General features: G+C 38.5%; 2 protein-coding genes across 3 annotated transcripts; both read right to left on the bottom strand.

Annotated features, from left to right (window-relative positions):
- Positions 1-568: 568 nt before the first annotated feature.
- On the bottom strand, positions 569-4,870 carry LOC143887482 (uncharacterized). 2 transcript variants are annotated; one of them, XM_077391563.1, is made up of 4 exons: positions 4,560-4,870; positions 4,359-4,429; positions 4,086-4,265; positions 569-3,208 (listed from the first exon to the last, which is right to left on the bottom strand). In XM_077391563.1, the coding sequence occupies exons 2-4, from the start codon at positions 4,399-4,401 to the stop codon at positions 882-884; spliced, it is 2,550 nt and encodes an 849-aa protein (XP_077247678.1). In that variant the 5' UTR covers positions 4,402-4,429; positions 4,560-4,870; the 3' UTR covers positions 569-881. The 2 variants fall into 2 exon arrangements, with proteins under 2 accessions (XP_077247678.1, XP_077247681.1); XM_077391566.1 differs by having other exon boundaries at positions 4,086-4,262.
- A 1,383-nt stretch (positions 4,871-6,253) lies between these two features.
- LOC143880725 (uncharacterized) lies at positions 6,254-18,812 on the bottom strand. Its single transcript, XM_077383698.1, has 3 exons — positions 18,632-18,812; positions 17,673-17,894; positions 6,254-6,821 (listed from the first exon to the last, which is right to left on the bottom strand). Exons 2-3 carry the CDS (start codon positions 17,862-17,864, stop codon positions 6,462-6,464), a joined length of 552 nt encoding a protein of 183 aa, XP_077239813.1. The 5' UTR covers positions 17,865-17,894; positions 18,632-18,812; the 3' UTR covers positions 6,254-6,461.
- Between the last annotated feature and the right edge of the window lie 572 nt (positions 18,813-19,384).

Here is a 19,384-nt window from a genome sequence, read left to right as displayed (position 1 = left end):
AACACCATAAACATGAGCAACCGGAAACTAAGAAGCTGAAATCACTTGGTTGCAGGCAATGGAAATTGTCTGTGGAATCTCATATTCTCATTTATGTTGAGAGTAATATATTCAAGAGAAATTTATAAGAGGCTACTTAATTTGGAAAATCATTTGGGTAGAAGGTGATAGCTTCCCAAATGTCTTCTGAGTTTTGATTTTTAAAGGCTACTGATATTTGCACTACGAAGTTTTAATAATTGCACAAACTAAGCTTGTCGGTTCTTTTTTAATTTGCTTCTTGAGAGCTTTTTTGTGAAATGTAATAACCTTTGACAGCTGTTTAAATAATAAAAGACAAGATGAGTTAGTGCAATTATCAAAACATGGTAGTGCCAACATCAGTAGCCTTTTTAAAATGCATAAATAGGATCAGGAAAAGGAATGTATCTCATGCCTTCATATACTATTGCGTAGTGGAATCAATACACATACAACAAGAGAGTACTTGTGGAATTACAGCCATATCCAACAAGAAAGTAACATAAAATGAATTCTCCCATCCATGTCCATCTAGTGAATTATGGAGTGTCACCAAAAGATTAGTAAATTACTCTTATATCATATGATCACCTTCAAACATGATCCTCACATGCCATTTAAAAAAAAAATGGTCCTTACATGACATTTGTAAATGGAAAAGAATTACAAATTATGATCAACCAAAAAATTAAAGTAAACCACTCTTGAAATCTTCACCATGTTCTTTCAATCTACAAAACCCCATCAACATCTCACACCAAAAAATCCATCCTGAAATCCTCCCACAACACCCACATACCAGAACACTAAAAACACAAATAAATTAAATAGACATATAAATAGAAAAAACAGAAATCAACTCACTGTATCACCGCTGTACAACACATGCAGTTGCTGAATAAGGAAAATCTTGGCCTGTGCTTTTCTCTCTCCTTAGGTGAATTTGTCATAATCTTTCTACCTGGCGACACGCAAGGTTCATTCACTGCCTTCACAACAAGGATTTCTTGCTTTTGTAATGGCTCCAAAACATATGTTTCTTCCTTCAAATTTCTTGTGAGTGGTGTTTTCAACTTCTCAGAGTCACTTCCTTCTAGCGTAGAAACCTCATTTTCTACAGAACTTTTCTGATCCAATAAAGACTTTGCACCCATTTCTTTACTTATTACTAGTTCTGAATCTTTACTTTCTGCATTTGGGATTTCAAAATCAAAAGAGGAAATTTTGTTAGAGTCAACTTTTGGTGTGCATTCTTGAATTGTCTCAATAACGGATATTTCCCTTTCTTTTACTGTTTCATAAATATCAGCACTTTCGGTCCTTGTCTGATGAACCTGAGATTCATCGTTTCTTGGTTCAAGTGAAGCCTCAGTTTTTGTATGTGGCATTTCAAGATCAATGCTGACACTTTGCTCACCATCAACCCCTGTTATCGATATGTCTTGATCGGATTCACCTGTGGAATTTTTTCTCTTCTCTTTTGTTTCAAAACTGCATCCTTCGGTTGCAGAATTTTCACCTTCTGTAGTCTCTGTTTGAAGAAATAATGGGCTTTGCGTGAATTCTTCTTTCAGTGATTGGAGTGCTAAAACTTCATTTTCTTTAATTTGGTTTTCAAATTCAAATCTCTTTCTTTCACTGACAACAACCTCGCTGGTCTGGTTTTCTTGATTTGATGCAGCGTTTGATGTTCTATAATTTTCTAATTCCTCAGAAATCTTGACTGAATTGACACCTTCATATTCCACTAGACTGAATGTTGGTTCATCAATTTGCGCTTTTGTCTGGTCGAGTGAATTTTCTTGCACAGATATTTCATTCACTGACTCAACAGCTTGGACAACAATTTGAATAGATGGGTTTCCTGAATTAAATTTGAAGTCTTCAATAACATCAACCATTTTGTAATTTTCTTCATTTGGATTAGTGACAATTCTTTCCATCTTTTCCAATGTTTTAAAACATTCACTAACATCAACCATTTCACAATTTTCCCCATGTGAATCAGTGGGACTTTTTTCCTTTTGTTCCAATGTTTCAGATTCAATTACATTGGATTTTTGTTCTGGTTCTTGAGATTGGACAAGAGAAATAGGAAGAGGTTGGAGAAAAGTTGTCTCATTCTCAATCAAACCCAATTGAGATGAAACTTCCTCCTCTAATTCCCCATCGTCCATACGGCCATCTTGTTCCTCTGAAACTGAAATTGTAATGGGCTTGTGCTCAGTTAATTGATGGTCTGAACCTTCTATGTTTTCCTTCAAATCTTCACCGACGTTCTCACTTGTGCCCAAGAAAGACGGGAAACCAGTAACTTTCTCTCGTTCGACTGCAATTCCAACCATCTCAGTTTCTTCTTTTATATCTCCACTCTGCTCATCAGGATTTGAATTGACACCATGCGGGTCAATTTCATATCCATTTTGAGTTTCTTTTGCCTCATCAATATGGGATGCCCTTTCAATTCCAGAGTTGAACGATCCCTCACCCATGCATTCCTTTATCTCATCATGATCACTGCCTAAGACTGTGAACTCTGTTTGAGATATATCATTTTTGTCAGTCTTTGATTCCTCCCCTGACTCTATATGGCCATTCACAGAAATTAGGTTCTGGTCATTCCGTATAATTTCAGATTCATGACCAACCTTTTTGGTGTCATCTCCTAGATATACGTTTGTGACGTCAGATTCATTCAATGAGTCAGTCGACTTGCTCGATGGAAACATTGTTGGGTCATTGCTATCTAAATACAATTCAGTGGGCTGTTTCTTCTCATCTCCTTCATTTTCGACATCACTAGAATAAGATTTTGATTTCCTGCATAGCCCCTTTTGCCCTTCAACTTGGTCTAAAATTTCATTATCTTCTTCATGTGTATCAATTATATCAAATATTTTCCCTCCATGGAGTTCTGTTTCTTTTACTGCCACTTCTTTCTCAATCTCAATTGTAATGGCATCCTCCAACTTATTACCTTTATCCATGAAATCAGAAGATTCATTGGACTCTATGATGTCGTCATTTCCTCCCTGAAGTTCACTACTTTCTTTCACAGAAGATTCAGATGATACTATGACTGTGGATTCCTCTTCATTAGTCTTGGGTTCTACTGATTCGACCGATATTGGTTCACAGTTTGCGGGTGTAGCGTTTGGGTTTGAATTCCTTGCCTCTTCCTCCTCCTCTGTTGCAATTCTAAGTAATTAATTTGAATTTATGAAGATCTATGTGGAATATCTTCTTTCATATATTAAAACATATCCCCTTTGTATACATAGAGAAATATAAATAGACAGATAGATATGTAGGTAGTTTGTAATATTTTCTTTCATGAATTAAGATAAGTTAATCTTATTCGCTTTTGAATACATAGAGAAATGTAGAAAGACAGATAGTTAGGTACATGCATAGATATGTTCATTTAATTAGATTGATGTCTATCTTCCTATGGTTGGATCTTCATAAGACATGTCGATTTGTATAAAGGATTTAAGCTAATTAAACATATGTGTGTGTGTGCGCGCGCGCTCGCTCTTGTGTAAAGCTTCCTATGTATATTTGTACTAGGTTCAGGTGTTTTGTTTCCTACATAAGTAGGAAGAGGAGACCCTCCCTTTGATTCTTGGTTTCCTAATTGGACTAACGACCACAAAAGGGTGAGTGGGGAGGTGTGAGAAAAGCGAAGAGAGGGTTTCTCTTAGTTGTCTCATGGGATGGGAAATTGGGTTTCTCTCTTGGTAGAATATGGTCTTTGGTTGAGAGAGAAGGGAAAGGGACACTGTTTATAGGTTTTGGACTTCTCCTGTTTTAATCCTTGTATTATTTCTTTTTCTTACCCTGTGGACATATGCATCTTGCAGAAACCACATATAGACCACATATATCTCGACATCTCATGCTTGTGTGTCTTTGAATATTTATATTACTTTGTGTGTGATCGGATCGTTTTTTTCCCATTGGATTTCTTAGCAATTAGAACTTTTGAAGAACCCAACTAGTGAACAGAAATAAGATTCTCACATGGTAAGAAACCCAAAGGCAACAAAAATTAGTTCACTGACCTCTTCCCATGGATTTCTTTTCCTGAATCTGACCATCCACTATCACTGATTGATTCACATCCATAGCATCCAACGATGGAACTGTTTTGTTATCATCATCTCGTACGGCCTCCGCAACGTTTGATCCCTTGGAACCTTCTGAAGACTCATTGGGAGCTTGATTCTCATGCTTATCCTCTTCTGAATCAACACAATAATAGAAGAGAGACTAAATGAATCCATATTTGTATGTGAATTTAGAGCTATATGGTTAACAATCTACTGATAACATACCTTGCAGACCAGATGTATTCCCATTGCCCATCTCATTGCCCATATTGTGTATCAGAAACCTGCAATTTTAACTATGGGAGAAAACTTGACACAATTAGTTCAACTTGACACAATTAGTTCGATGGTTTGAATCTGCCCAGAAAGAAATTTCTGAAACATGGGTCTTAAAAGTTGCAAAATGGAGGGGTTCAAATTCCATACCATGATGATTGTTTGCACCTCCAATTCTCTATAAACATGGTAAGACAGCTAAATTCGGTGAGATTGCCAGAGTGTTATACTTGATTAAAGCAACTTCCTATTGCTTGCAGTATAAGTCTCAGCCAAGTCATGGCCCTGAAGCAATTAAAAAGGTTTGAAAGTAGGAAAAGGAAAGGAAAAGTTGACGGGCCGCCAACACTAAAAAAAATTTCTGACCAGATTTGGCATAAACCCACTAGTCTTTCTTCAGTTCTGATTCAATTTTCTGCAGTAAGACCGATCAATTGCCATGACATGGAAAAATAAATTAGATAAAAGGATACTTTTTTGCAACAAACAGAGAATCTATGGACATTTTATTGAACATTCCATTTCTTATGCAATGCTTCCAAGTGTAAAGGACATTTCATTAAGCATATTCTGTAGCTATTGATATTGGCACTACCATGTTTTAATAATCACACAAACTCAGCTTTCCTTTTCTTTTTTAATTGGCTTATGAGAGCTTTTTGGGAACTGAAATATCCTTTGACAGATGTTTAAAAAAGAAAAGACAAACTGAGTTAGTGCACTTATCAAAACATGGTAGTACCAATATCAATAGCCGTTTTAAAATATACAATGCAGATATGATTATGTCTTGCTGTAAAAGTTATTCTAGGTGCATTGGGGTGGCCATGAACATAATTTTCTTAAAGCTAATCTCATCATGGCACCCATTTATATCCCTAATTCAACATAGCTGTTTGCTTGAAAGTAATACTTAAGGGCCCTTGTCTTCTCTTTTCTTTTTTCTTTGAAAAGAGCTAGTGGTTATCCACAATTCCAACTTTGAAAAAGACTAGCCGTTGGAAATTATTTCTAACACTTTACATCTCTTTTTGGGTTGGCTTCTTTTCATTTCTCTAATGAGCAATTCATCCACCGACTCTCAAAGGTTGTTAAAGGCAATGGTATTTGGATTTTTTTAATTTTCTATGAAGACTAGGCAAAAGATTGTGTATGAAGTATACACCAAAGAAGGCACTCAGTCCATAACAAAAAAACCTACAAAAAAAAGAAGCAATGGTTCAGCTTTTCTCAATTGGATCCTAAACTAGGCTTGATAGACATCTAAGGCCAAGTTGAAGGGAACATGTCCACTTTCAACATGTTAGAAGGTCGGCCAATAAACCATATCATGTCCACTTTCAACATGTTAGAAGGTCGGCCAATAGACCATATCGGTCTCACAGGGTTCTTCCCCTCTTTTTTCGGTAATAAAGATATCAATCATTAAACATAAAAAAATAAGGCTCGATGGATCAAACGAGATTTCAACCCTCTACCCCACCTTAAAAATCTGAGCTTATATGTTCGGGGCCTGTATTAAGTCCAGTATTTTTCAAAGAGTACGGTAAGACCCACTTCATAGAATGATCCAAACCGCTCATTTGAGGCCCACTTCATAGGATGATCCAAACCGCTCATTTGTCGGGCCGTATCCCGTAAATCATCTACATAGGATGATCCTAACCCTCCTATCGGTAGAGGTACTGCAAATTGTACTTTTTGAAAAATACTGGACTTCAAGCACACAGCATTTAAATTCTCTCAAAAACACTTTCATTTCGAAAACATTTTTTTTTTCAACAACTGTAACAATTATTTCCTTCTGCTGTTTAGTGCAATAATCAGTTTTGTACTCAATATCCTAAGCAAAAATGTATCAGAAATGCTCAAATTGTTTCAGGCCCATGAAAATACAAATGTGATATCAAACTGCTGGGGAAAACCCACATAAATGATGCATACACAGAAGAAAGCTTCCCTCTCTATATTTCTTCTCTCAATCCTCCAACAAACACTTTTAGAAAAAGAAGAGAAAAACAACCCCACGGTTACAAATCATTCAAATTCTCTTCAAGTCGTTGCCTTCCCAGTGACTCGCCCGGCAATCCAACCCAAACCATCATACAAACCATCGCCGGTAAGAGCACAACAGGCTTGGATATGCCAATCGTGGTTTTTTATGCTGTGAAGAGAGAGGGCATCAGTGATCTCGGCCGGGGACATTGCATCCTTAAGATCTTGTTTGTTTGCAAAGACTAGGATGACTGAATGCTCTAGATCTTCATGTTGAAGTAGCCTGAAGAGTTCATCTTTCATTATGTTGATTCTCGCTCGGTCAGTGCTGTCTATCACTGCGATCACAGCGTGTGTTCCACGATAGTATGTTGCCCATGAAGTTCTTAGTCGTTCTTGCCCTCCCAGATCCCAAACCTACACACAGAGATTGGACATGCATGTGTAAAGCAAATATTTTCTAGACATAAAACCACAAGAAAAAACAGCGGAGAAACTAATCAGTTGAGCTCATACTGCCCGATTTATGAAACTAGGAAGCTGAACTCATACAATTAGAGAATGTAAGTTACACATAATCAAACAAACCAGTGCCACTATGTAACTAGACTTACAATTAGAATGTAAGTTTGTGCATAATCAAAAATGGCTCTCACACTGGGACAGGAAAGGGAAATCAAGTAGCGATCTCATTGAAATTTTACCTTTTTCCCCACAATTTTTTTTTGAATGGTAAATCAAGTTTAATTTCCTTTACTATCTGGCAAATAATCTTTACTTCTTTCTTGAAAGATCTGATTATTACGTTCATTCAGTCATCGTAGAACTTTGCCAATGCGGCCAAAATGGATGGATTCCCATCCGAAAATTATGGGATTAATGAAAACTGACAGACCCACTTCACATCAAATAAAGAAAGGCTTCCCAAATATGGAACGGGAAAGGGAAATGAACCATTAGGTAGTCTAAAGATTCCTTCACCTTTCTGCAAAGAACGCATCTACTCACAACACAAATTTATCCTTTTGAGCCTTCCAAATTTATTTATCTTTCCAGTTGCCACTATCTAAGCCCATGGTATTGGAAGAGTTTCTGTCACCCACCAAGCATTTGAATAGTGTGCGCGCCAAGAAAGCACTTCCTGGATCTCTGGGATCCAAATCCTTACATTGGGCTCTTGATGGGAAATGTAGAACATATCTAGCAACCCAAGAGATAAGCTATCTATTACACATTGCTTTAGGTTTCTTTTAAAATTAGTGGCCCATACAATTTGTCACATCCCCCTCCTCTCAAAGACAACTTTGATCCTCTCCCTTCTATGACTAGGCTAAGAGATACAAGTCTGGGAAAGCATGGGACAACGTGGACTGAACTAACCAAATGTCCTCTCGAACTCTAATGCCACCACCACCCTATATCAAACCTTTCACCGACATTTACGAATTAATTGCACCCCCCCCCCCCCCCTCTCTCCCAGCCCCCAATTCACGACCACCACCACAAATAAATAAATATATAAATACACACACACACACACACACACACACACACACATATATATATATATATATAGTAGCCCATATTTTGCTCCAATGATATGGGAAGGTATCTTTTACCTCCCTGAATCTCCATACTCATTTCCTTTTTGTTCTCTCTTTGAATCATCACGAGTCTTTCCATTCTTTCATTTTCAATTTTATAGCCTAATATTTACTACAAATTTTGAATTTTTTTTTTTTTTTTCAAATTGACAAATATATTCATACAAGCAAATTTACAATGGAGACCACTAGTACCACTAGATTTACATAGTATGAATTGCCCAGGAGCATTCTCCTTGGCCCAAAAGATAAAACCCAGTACCCCTTACATTACCCAATAGCCTCAATTTAATCGAATCAAGCAAAAAAAGTGCCAAATTTGTGGGACTCCCAAGGCAAGATCGTGACCTGCCACGTCACACCGATTTCTCCACTGCAGTCTGCTGGCAAATTCGATTTTCAAAAATCCCGCTCGAAGGCCCAGAGCTATTGTGCGCCCCTAACCGTGCACGATAGCCAACCACCCAACATCATCATCCGATTTCCAACGGCATCCACCTCGAACCACCACCGAACACCGACGGCTCCCCATTAAAAATATATCAAATTCTTCCACCATCTTCTCCAAAACCTACTTCCACTAACCCAAAAATCATCCCATCTAAAAGTATACTCCTAGCCCTAACCCTAAACCGTAACCCTAAAGACTATACTACTCCCCCACCTCCTTCCCCAATCAACCCTAACCCTAACAACCCTAAAACTCCCGTCATCTTCCTCCTCCTTCAAACCTTAACCTTACAAGGTTCATTGCCGCTATCCACAACCTCTCTCACATCCATATCCAACCTCCTCCTTTTCCCTTGAATCCAAACACCTTTTTCCTTACATCGGCCCCTTCCACAGCCTCCAACAACTCCCCATCCATTTTCTCCATCAACCCTAACTAGATCCGGCCCTTTCACCATTAAATCTGGCATTCTCGAGCCCAGCTCCGGCCATTCCGCCCTATATATGGCTCCCGGCTTTCCATGACCTCCGGATCCGATAATCCACCGCCGCTACGGCCTCGCACCACCTATAGCTGGCCTTCCACGGCTCCAGGTCTAGCACCCCACGGCCTTTCACGGCCACCGGCAACCTTCACGGTTTTCCCCGGCTCCAGATCCAACTGCACGGCCTCCATAGCTTCAGATCCGGCCTCCACGGCTCTCAATCCAGCCTCCACGGCCCCAGATCCTGCCTCCACAGCCATAGATCTAGCCACCACGGAAAAGCCATGTTCCAGATCTGGCCTTCACAATTCCTGATTCGGCCTCCGCGGCTATCTTTTGCCAACCATGGGAGAGACGGTAAAAAGAGGGTTAGCAATGGGGAGAGAGGGTAACGAGCGAGAGAGAGAGAGAGAGAGAGAGAGAGAGAGAGAGAGAGAGAGAGACCGCCTCTCTCCCTAGGCCGACACCCTAGGGAGGGAGCTTTTTTTATCGCCCTTTTTTTGTCTCTTCTACTTCCAATCCAATTGAGTGTGTTATGATATCATCGAAAATTTAGTTACATAACTGAATTCTTAAATTTTGAAATATTTTCATTCTTCTACTTGTGATTGCCCGCAACATTTCCTCACTTTTATAAACTCTGGTATTTCAAACCATGCTAGATCCATTTTAAATGGATGAGGATCCCTTCCCATCATTTCAAATCCAAAAGAAGTGGCTTGTAATCGGAGATAGGTTTTGGAAATGTTATCTATGAGAATCGGGGGAAGATTTCCTCCCAATCCTTTGAGATCAAAATACCGTAGGGGTTGGGCTTTTAGCTCAGGGGTTGAGGCTTTGTATCTCAACCTTGAGGTGGCAGATTCCCAGCTGACCTAACCAAAAATAAAAGGAAAAAAAGAGATCAGAATACCATCTAGTTTGCTTGCAATGAGATCTGGTTGGATGTTTGACCACTATGAGCATGGAGAGGTCGATCCACCTATTCATTTGCAGTATGAAATCAGAAAATCTCCTCATGCTAATTTTTAATCCTATTTTTTTATGAGGAAATCTTACTGTATATAAGTTGTTGATCACCATCCAACGTCCTTACAAATGCTCTCTGATTCATTTTAGCTCAGTCAATAACCATCTTCAAAATCTCAGGTTTGTTGGACCATAAACAACCAAGAATAGACCTCCTTTGGCTTTCTATAAATAGTGAGAATTCACAATTTCCAACACATACCTTTAAATGTTAGTGACTTTTCAGCTTAGAATTATTCCCCTTGCAATGCCTATTGCAAGGTAGGAAAACCCAAGATGGCAATCAAATTTGGAATCCTTATAACCACCAAGTCATGAACAGCCCTTAACTAATTCACTGATCCCAATCACCTAATATTCCATAATCCATATAATTAATTTAAACATGGCTAACTTATTGCATTTCCCACCACTGAGCGCCCTTCCCATTCATCTGCATTTCCTTCCTAATTTATGGAAAAAGATCTTTTAGCAGAGCAATCAATTTTTGTTTTCCTTTCCCTGCAGATTTTACTTATTATTACAATGCTCGACTCTTTTAGGGGTTGACCCCTTAGTTTGATCTCCTTGATCATAAGCCATGTTTGATTCTCGTTTCCCAATTCTTTACCAAAATGAACCATTTCATATTTGTCCTTTTCTTTCCCTGCTCTTGAATAGGGTCTTGATTTCGTTCGATGAGGGCTGCCATGTCCTCAAGAATGTTTCTAGTTAGATTTCCAACGAATCCCCCTCCTGAGGCGCTAGGGGTGTTTCATCTTTCTTGTTGTAGAGGCCATCCAAAGGATATTCAAAATTATCCTTTGAAGGTGAGTTGCCCAAGTTGTGCACATGTTCGTTGAGCAAAGAACTCAGCACTCAATTAAGGGAAGACATCTGAAGTCTTTCATTCGAGGCACTCCCCATAGATTCGATACTCCCTTCATTTGATCTTGGAGAACTACTTTCAAGTTTCAACCCTCTATTCTTGAGATCTCACCATGTTCCCCTTCGCCACTTTACTGGTTCTCCTTGGTTATCCCATTTTCAAATTCTTTTATCTTAAGGAGAAACACTCATTAGGAAATAAAGTTCCTCGAACCAACTGAATAGAATCATGATCTTATTTGCATATGGTTTTGAAATTACCAACTGAATAGGATCATGATCTTATTTGCATATGGTTTTGAAAATATGGGAAGCCAAAACCCGTTAGTAACATAATGTGAAAACCAACAAACCCAATGTCGGGGCCAATGACAGACCATACAATCTAGAATTATCAGGTTAGCAGAACAGGGTGGATTTGACATTGAAGAGTACGGCACTTACGTAGCAGGAAATCATGGATAGTATACCACAAGAAAAGTAGGACCGGTATAAAAGGAAGAGAAGCGAGCCAACTGGCCTAGGAGAAGAGACTGTACAGCACATCTAAAGAAATGCTGGCTGACTGCTGGAGAGCCATCCATCATTACGTCTCCAGCAAGGTGACATACACGTACACATACACATACAGAAGGATTCTAGACCAGCATCAAATGGAGCAATATGAGATATAAAAGGTAAATCGATCCACTATTTGGAAAGCTCTGGAGGGGATGAAGGTCCCCTAAAGGTAAAAATGTCACATAAAAGGAAAGTTAGTTGGAATGGATGGCAACTGCATGAATGGGTAAGCTGTGTACAATACTAGCAATCAGGGACAGGATGCCCTTGAATCCAACCCTCAACAAATGCATTGAAGTTGCGGAGCATTGGATCTCTGTAATTGACTAATTTCAAAAAGGCACCGTATGTACCACCAATAATGGGAAACAATATCTCTTGAGAAAAGAAGGTTTTTTCTTTCCAAAAAAAAAAAACAAAAAAACAGTAAGGACAGACACTTGAATTCATCATCATTTAAACTATAATTATAGGAACTAAAAAAGCGTTGTATCAGTTTGATTACGTTCTGAAATATCAATTTGCTGAATAAAACTAGAGAGATCCTCCCTATACATCTAAATGAAAAATAGAAAAGTGCACTCTGAGAAAGATGGCAAGAAACTGTTATTCTGTAAACAATTTATTCATAAGCTTAAAAACAGACTTACACTGATTAGATAAACATAATTTCTCATCAACTTAGCACAGCACTTAATTAAGCACGTTGGTGATCGTACTAGTAACCCAGGTTTTAAATTTCAATTTCGGGGGTAATTTCGATCCTCACCGACACCAAAATTTTAGCCGAAATCCTCGGTAAAGGCGCTCGAAATGTCATTTTTGGGCCGAAATTTCTGCTGAAATTCTGTAAAGGAATAAAAAATTAATATTTTATCAAAAATTTCGCCAAAATTTCGGTTTCGGAACGTTTTGGTTTCGGTCCTCACAGAAATCCGAAACGAAATTTAAAACCTTGCTAGTAACATGAATGGATTTGAGAAACAACGATTCATTTGGATCACTTTTCAGTTGAAAAATCCCCTAATATTTTATGTCCATATCCCAATGTAAATGGGAATCTGAAATTTTCTTCACATCCATAGATGTTTTCTACACAAGCAGCTTTTTTATGGAAAACTTATATCTGAAATCTCAATTCTGCACTTCATTTTCAGCCTCAATAAATGACCCAAGTCAGCATTCGACCGACGTAATACTATATTTTTTCAGAAATGAGATTTCCACCCCCTTTTTTCTCAGTTCCATCCCCTTTCTTACAGAAATGAAATCACCACCCTTTTTTCCCAGTTCCACCCTTCTTTATTTCTCGTGTAAAGTGCCACTTGGTGGGGAAAAAAGGAACGGAATCAGTCGAGCAGCTAATTTCTGAGATACGGACAAAAGTGAGGTCCTGGACACAGTGTGTCATTCTTCGGAAAGATGTGGAAGGGCAAAACCATGGGTAGGTCTCTCTCTCTCTCTCTCTCTCTCTCTCTCTCTCTCTCTCTCTCTCTCTCTCTCTCTCTCTCTCTCTCTCTCTCTCTCGTGAGCTGGAAAGAGGGTAGGCGAAGCTCAAGCACAAAGAGGGGGAGGGGGGCTACGTCTAGAAGAGAGAAAAGAACGGCACACAAGTGCATCCTAGAATCAACCTCCACAAGGGACCTAATGTATTGACAACTTGGTAGAATGTAGGGTAGAACTCAATCCTAGTTAATCCATGCCCTAAATGGCTATCATTGGAGAGAGGGAGATAAATTAATAAGCCATTTTTTAATGGCAAATGAGGTATTGATAATATTATTAATGATGCAGATTGTAGGCCGCTGACCCCAACTAGTTTGGGACAAAGGCTTAGTTGAGTTGAGTATGCGGATTGTAGGCCCCACAAGAGGCATATTTGCCCATTAGGACAGTTTAGGAATTTCTTTCCATATTATTTAGTCTTTCTCTAGGATTTTTATTTTCATGTTTTAGTTTTTAGGACTTTTATTTTTCATGTTATTTTATTTCTAGGTTATTTCAATTGTTTACATAAGGCCCTCATGTATTAGGAATTTTAGAATTTTTGGATGAATTAATGAATTGAGAATACAGACTATCCCTATTTCTCTTTTTTTCTCCATGTCTCTCTTTCTTTCTCCCTTTCATCAAACCCCATTCCCTTTCTCTTCTTCTTTCTTCCCTTCGCATCCCCTTATCATAAGTCACGTTTCCACCGCAGCCACCACCAGCCAACTTCATCTTCGGCCTCTCCATCTCCCACCCAAACCAGTCCCATGCAAACTCTAAAACCAGCACCCAACATCCTTCCTTCGAGTCCTAGGGTTTTTTCGGATTTACTATAAATAGTAAGTTCACGCTTACTAAATATAACAAGTCCGCACTTACTAAAAAATAGTAAGTTTGGGCTCTCTCTCTCTCTCTCTCTCTCTCTCTCTCTCTCTCTCCTCTTCACTTGGGTCATTTCCGCTCGCAATTTGCCTCGCTGTCAAGACAAGAGTTGATCTGGACATCTAAAAGGGTCTATCCAGCCTATTCTCAGCATCCCACAACGAGCACAGCTACTACTTCGTGCAATCTTCCTCATCTGTCGCTTTTTGGCCCGACCACCGATCCAGGCCATCCGGGAGTCCGATCCGAGATCCGCATAAGGCATCTTGTTCCTTTTGACATCACAGTTAAGTCTGGAGGCTAATTTTCATAGATTCCATTTGGGGGCCATGTGACATTGATTCGCCCCAAAATGACTGCACCATGGGTTCCATATTTCTATGGTTCTAATGCATACTACTATCCCTATGGAGATTAAAGTTGTGTATCTACAATGGATCAAGGCTATTGATGCATACCATAAGTACTATGGTTATGATCATTCGTCGAGTCAAGGATACAGTATGCAGAGATGCTAAGGTGAAATGGAAACACTTCTTGCGAGAGCGCAGTGACTTAAGCATGCCTTGTTTTAGTCGATGGCAAGATGTCCGGATGAGTTCGCGAAAGTATATGTTCCAAAGGCTTATTATCGATATCATCAGAGGTAAAGACAGCCGAGGAGACTTGGAACAACACACTCAAGCTACTTTGGATCAGCACTCAGGCATCATAGCCGATATGAAAGAAGCCTTGAATCCCATTAACAAGCATCTTGGGCTTAAGGCTCCCAAGGATGACACGACTACCAACAATTCAAGCCCAGCCTATCTGTCTCCTTCTTTCCCTGTTGATGAGACTACATCTCAAGAAGGGGAGGAAGATGCCACGACTGATATTGCCGACTCCCACAACATGCGAGACGCAGATGGTGTAAGTGATGGGCCAGATGTTCTTGGTGATGAGTCGACACTGATGATCCAGTTGCCAAGCGTACTGAGTCTGAGCCTATTGCAAACACAGTGTTCATGATGAGCATTGTGCCTAGGGATGCAGGTGATGACTTGACACATAGATGCAGGTGATGCCTTGAGGATACCGATGTTGCAGATGGTCCCACTGTTATAGTGAGGTATTGGCTGATATTATTCATGCGGATATGGTACTGCCTATGGATGTTACACCCAATACGGGTCGGACCACTGGTATGTTTCAGCAGATGTTTGGACTTATCAGGATCACTATTTCTACATTCCGCCGCACTTTTCAAAGTTGATTGCTTATGACGATCTCTATTAGGCAGATGGATACCATTTATGGCCTTCTACTTCTACTACTGGAGTGGGTCATCTACATATTTGATCCAGGCGGACTAGAACTCGAGGGCGAGTTCTTGTCAATAAGATTAAGGAGAGAATGATGTAGATTGTAAACCCTATAAGAGGCATATTTACCTATTAGGGCAGTTTAGGAATTTCTTTCCATATTATTTAGTTTCTAGGATTTTTATTTTCATGTTTTAGTTTTTAGGGATTTTATTTTCCATGTAATTTTATTTCTACATTATTTCAATTGCCTATATATGACCCCCCTCATGTATTAGGGATTTGAGAATTTTTCAATGAATTAATGACTTGAGACTACAGATTCTCCCCTATATCTCCTTCTTTCCCTTCTTCCCCTCTTATTCTTCTTCTTCTTCTTCTTCTCTCATTCTTCTTATTTTCCCCCTTCTTGTTCACTTTTTTACTCTTATCTTCTATTTCTTCCTCCCTGGATCACATCAATTAAGAACATAGATCAATCCCATTTTTGCAACCAGGCATGTACCAGAAAAGGTTCTAAATGCCGGTTTCAGTATGCATGTCGGTCGTTACGGAAATGGAAAGAAGTCAATTTCGGTCATAGATTCCAGTTGGAATCTTATAAAATCATGGAAGTTTTATAAAAATGTATAACAATTATTAATCTTTTTTATGGCTGCAAATTATGAAAATGTAAGATAAAACTTTGCGAAATGACATAATAAACACAAATACATACTTAGAAACTATCATAAAATACAACAATCCATAATGGTTTAACAAGACAAAAAATTTAATAAGTAATAACATACTGTGCACATGCCTGGAATAGTAAGTCATTCTAAACCAAAAATGCATACAATTACAAATACATATACTTCAATTAAACACACAACGTAAGAAAACGACCACTCCATTAATAAATTTCATAAAGAAAGTACAATATAATGCCGTGGGATATAATTATGATAATTTAAAGGAATTTCTAAAATATAGTAAACTGATTTTTTTTTAAATGAAAAAAAGTATTTGACTTCTTTAATCAGTAGATCAAGCAAGAATAAGTCACATATAAGAAAAAATCAAAGCTGAAATGGATATATGAAAAAAAATTCTAACTCACACACCTAGTACATCAGGCAAGAAGAGCTCACATATAATAAAATTACAAGCTAACATGAATATATGTTTAGTTTTTATTCAAAAATATACCAAAATATGACCAAAATCTATACATGTGGACTTAAGGCTTTCGGTGGGGATGGAAAGTGGAAACGGAAACATGTTGGCGGTTTTGTGTTAGTTTCAGACAGCATTTAGAAGTGCGCCGCAAAAAATCTTGTTCATATTTTTTTTGGAATACCAAGCCATTTTGTTGATGAAATTTACAAACGGTCATCTCCTTCATTTTTTTTGGGAGGGGGATGGGGACAGGGATAGGTCAAATGGACTCGTCTGGGTCAAATATCAGAGGTTAGGTATTTTCATTTTTACAATCCAGGTGGGGAGATTGGAGGTCGAGGGTGATTCATCGAATGCTATATCCTAGGTAAGGGAGAGAGGATAGGGCTGTGGAGTCTTGCGAGATACATTAACAATATCCGCAACAGGATCAGGGGTAGGGGGATTTTTTTAATATATCCCGAGGAGTACAAATGATTTAGCTGATCGGTCAAATGGACTCGTCTGGGTCAAATATCAGAAGTTAGGTATTTTCATTTTTACAATCCAGGTAGGGAGATTGGAGGTCGAGGGTGATTCTTCGAATGCTATATCCTGGGTAAGGGGGAGAGGATAGGGCTGTGGTGTCTTGCGAGATACATTAATAATATCCGCAAGAGGATCAGGGGTAGGGGGTTTTTTTAACATACCCCGAGGAGTACAAATGATTTAGCCGATAGGTTAGCTAAGTCTGGAGTATCTTGACCTCTTTTTGTATTGTGGGCAACCTTTGCCTGCTGATGTGCACATATAATCGTGTTTTTTTAATAAAAAATTTGTTGATATCTACGTCAAAAAAATAAAATAATGTGCATAATGAACAATGCAATCAAAATCTAATCATGCTTTGTTATTCCATTTAAAATTTCTAACTTTTGAAATCCTAAGCCCTGGATGCTTTCATTATCGGTGAAATTTTCCTCCAACGGTTGTGTTGTATATGGCGTCTTTTATTATATATACTTTTTTGAAAAAAAATACTTTCCTCCAAAGTCCAATCCCCCACTCTGGTCACCTCCCATGTCTAATTGTGAGAAAGGCGCTCTGATGCAAATCTTCAAGAAGACAGGCGCTTTGATGTAAATATTCAAGAAGACAGAAGAAAGAAGAAAAAGAGGTATGGCCATCTAAAGATCATAGAGTAGGAATTGACATACAACCCAACTGGTGGTTAGCTATTTAAAGGCTCACCCCCCCATCTAAAGGAATCAGAACAGAAGAAAAGAAAACCATGACTAATTCCAAATTTACCCCATATCATTGCAGCAAGTCACAAGTGCAACCTATATATCTTTGAGTTTGCGACAAAATATAACTATAAAGGAACAGATCACATTCATGGCCAAACAATATCATAAGATTCACCATTGCAAATTAAAATTCAACAGCTCTCACCTCAAACCGAATGTTCTTATAAACAAGCTCTTCGACATTGCCCCCGACAGTTGGATGGGTCGTGATAACCTCCCCAAGGTGCAATTTATAAAGCGTAGTTGTCTTCCCAGCATTATCCAATCCGACGACCACGATCTTATATTCCTTCGCAGGGAACAACATAAACCAGAATTTTGATATAAAGGCCCCCATCTCTACCAGATCGAGCTACAGAACTTCAATCTAGATCAGAATCATCCATTAAAAAATAATCAGAAACATTGAAACAAAAATAACAGAAATTCAAACCGCGGACAAACCCTCGTTCACGAAAGACCGGTCATGGAAACGTACCAAATCAAGGAAAAAACACGAAAGGGTTGTTGTTTGGATACATGGATTTTATAATCCAGGTTTGTAAAATCCGATTTTACAAGGTAAGACCTGGATTTTATATGCTAAAACCCGGATTGTACATTTTCAGTATTGTAAAATCTAGATTTTAACCATTCAAAAAAAAATCTAGATTTTAGCCTATAAAAAAAAAACCTCAGTCCATGAAAAACAGGTCATGGAAACCTACCAAATCAAGGAAAAACATGCAAGGGCAGTTTAGATACATGGATTTTATAATCTAGGATTTTACAAGCTAAGACCTGGATTTTATAAGCTAAAACGTGGATTGTACATTTTCAGACTAATAAAATCAACGTTTTAGCATATAAAATCTAGGTTTTAGCTTGTAAAGTCAAAGATTGTAGATTATAGGATTTTACAATCCTGGTATCCAGAAATGTTCGAAAAATCCTTCGTGATCAAGAAAATAACGGCAATATCATTTAAAATAACGCAGATCCGAATGAAAAAAGAAAAAAAAAAATCGGCAAAGAAAATCGCCCTATTCGTGCAAGAAAATAAAATAAATCCGAATAGTGAGAAATCGAAGAGGAAAACGAAGAATTAGGTCAGAATGATCTCACCTGGTAGCGAGGCGATGGGAGAGGAAAGATTTGGAGGTCTCTTTAATGGCAGAGAAAAGAGAGATCGATGGTTTTCTCTGGTCTGAGGAATAGAAAACAAAAACCAGAGAATCCCTAACTTGGCGCAAAAAGGAGAAAACCCTAAAATCAATCTAGAAGATAATAAATTAAAAATAAAAAAAAAGGAGGGGCGAATGGGTGGAAAACAGTGCGACTTTTATGTCGGTGTCACCGTGGCATGCTGACGTGGATCAAGTGGCTGTAGTGGATCCCACGTCATGGCCATTTTCTCATTCAGCCTTTCGAGTTTCGAAGAGTCAAGGAAGGAATGACTAGGAAAATCATATATTCACCCCCTTTGTTCCCCGGCCACCCTCTTGCACTGTGATAAGCGGGGTGGCTGGAGTAAAGAAATAGGGTGAATATACTTGCTTCGGGGAGAATGACTGTTTTTCCTACACCAGGGGTAACGTTTTTACCAGTTTTTATATGGTGTAAGGAAGTATGATCCAATATTTTTCAAAAGTCTTGTACTGCTTTCAGCATAGGATAATCCAACCGGCCATTTGATGAGCCAGAACCTATTTTGGGTGTACAAAAGAAAAAAATCATTTCCATAAGATACTCCTAGTCCTTCAATATATAGATGAACTTCATATTATGGAAACCTCTATATATTGGAGGGTTCATATAATCATATGGAAACGATTTTTTGGGGCACAAACTATTTACATTGTGACCCATCAGAGGACG

Source organism: Tasmannia lanceolata, unplaced genomic scaffold, assembly GCF_043159265.1.
Source record: "Tasmannia lanceolata isolate RefF3 unplaced genomic scaffold, GAP_Taslan_0.1 ptg000002l, whole genome shotgun sequence".
In the NCBI taxonomy this organism is placed as follows: Eukaryota; Viridiplantae; Streptophyta; class Magnoliopsida; order Canellales; family Winteraceae; genus Tasmannia; species Tasmannia lanceolata.
The sequence above is the reverse complement of the archived record's forward strand: the minus strand, read 5'-3'. Positions and strand labels throughout refer to the sequence as shown.

Coding starts and splice junctions, on each gene's coding strand:
- LOC143880725 (XM_077383698.1), bottom strand. CDS start 17,864: ATGGGGGCCTTTATATCAAAATTCTGGTTTATGTTGTTCCCTGCGAAG. Junction 6,822..17,672: donor ATAAGAACATTCGGTTTGAG/GTGAGAGCTGTT, acceptor CTCTGTGTGTAG/GTTTGGGATCTGGGAGGGCA.
- LOC143887482 (XM_077391563.1), bottom strand. CDS start 4,401: ATGGGCAATGAGATGGGCAATGGGAATACATCTGGTCTGCAAG. Junction 4,266..4,358: donor GAATACATCTGGTCTGCAAG/GTATGTTATCAG, acceptor GTGTTGATTCAG/AAGAGGATAAGCATGAGAAT. Junction 3,209..4,085: donor AAAGAAATCCATGGGAAGAG/GTCAGTGAACTA, acceptor GAATTGCAACAG/AGGAGGAGGAAGAGGCAAGG.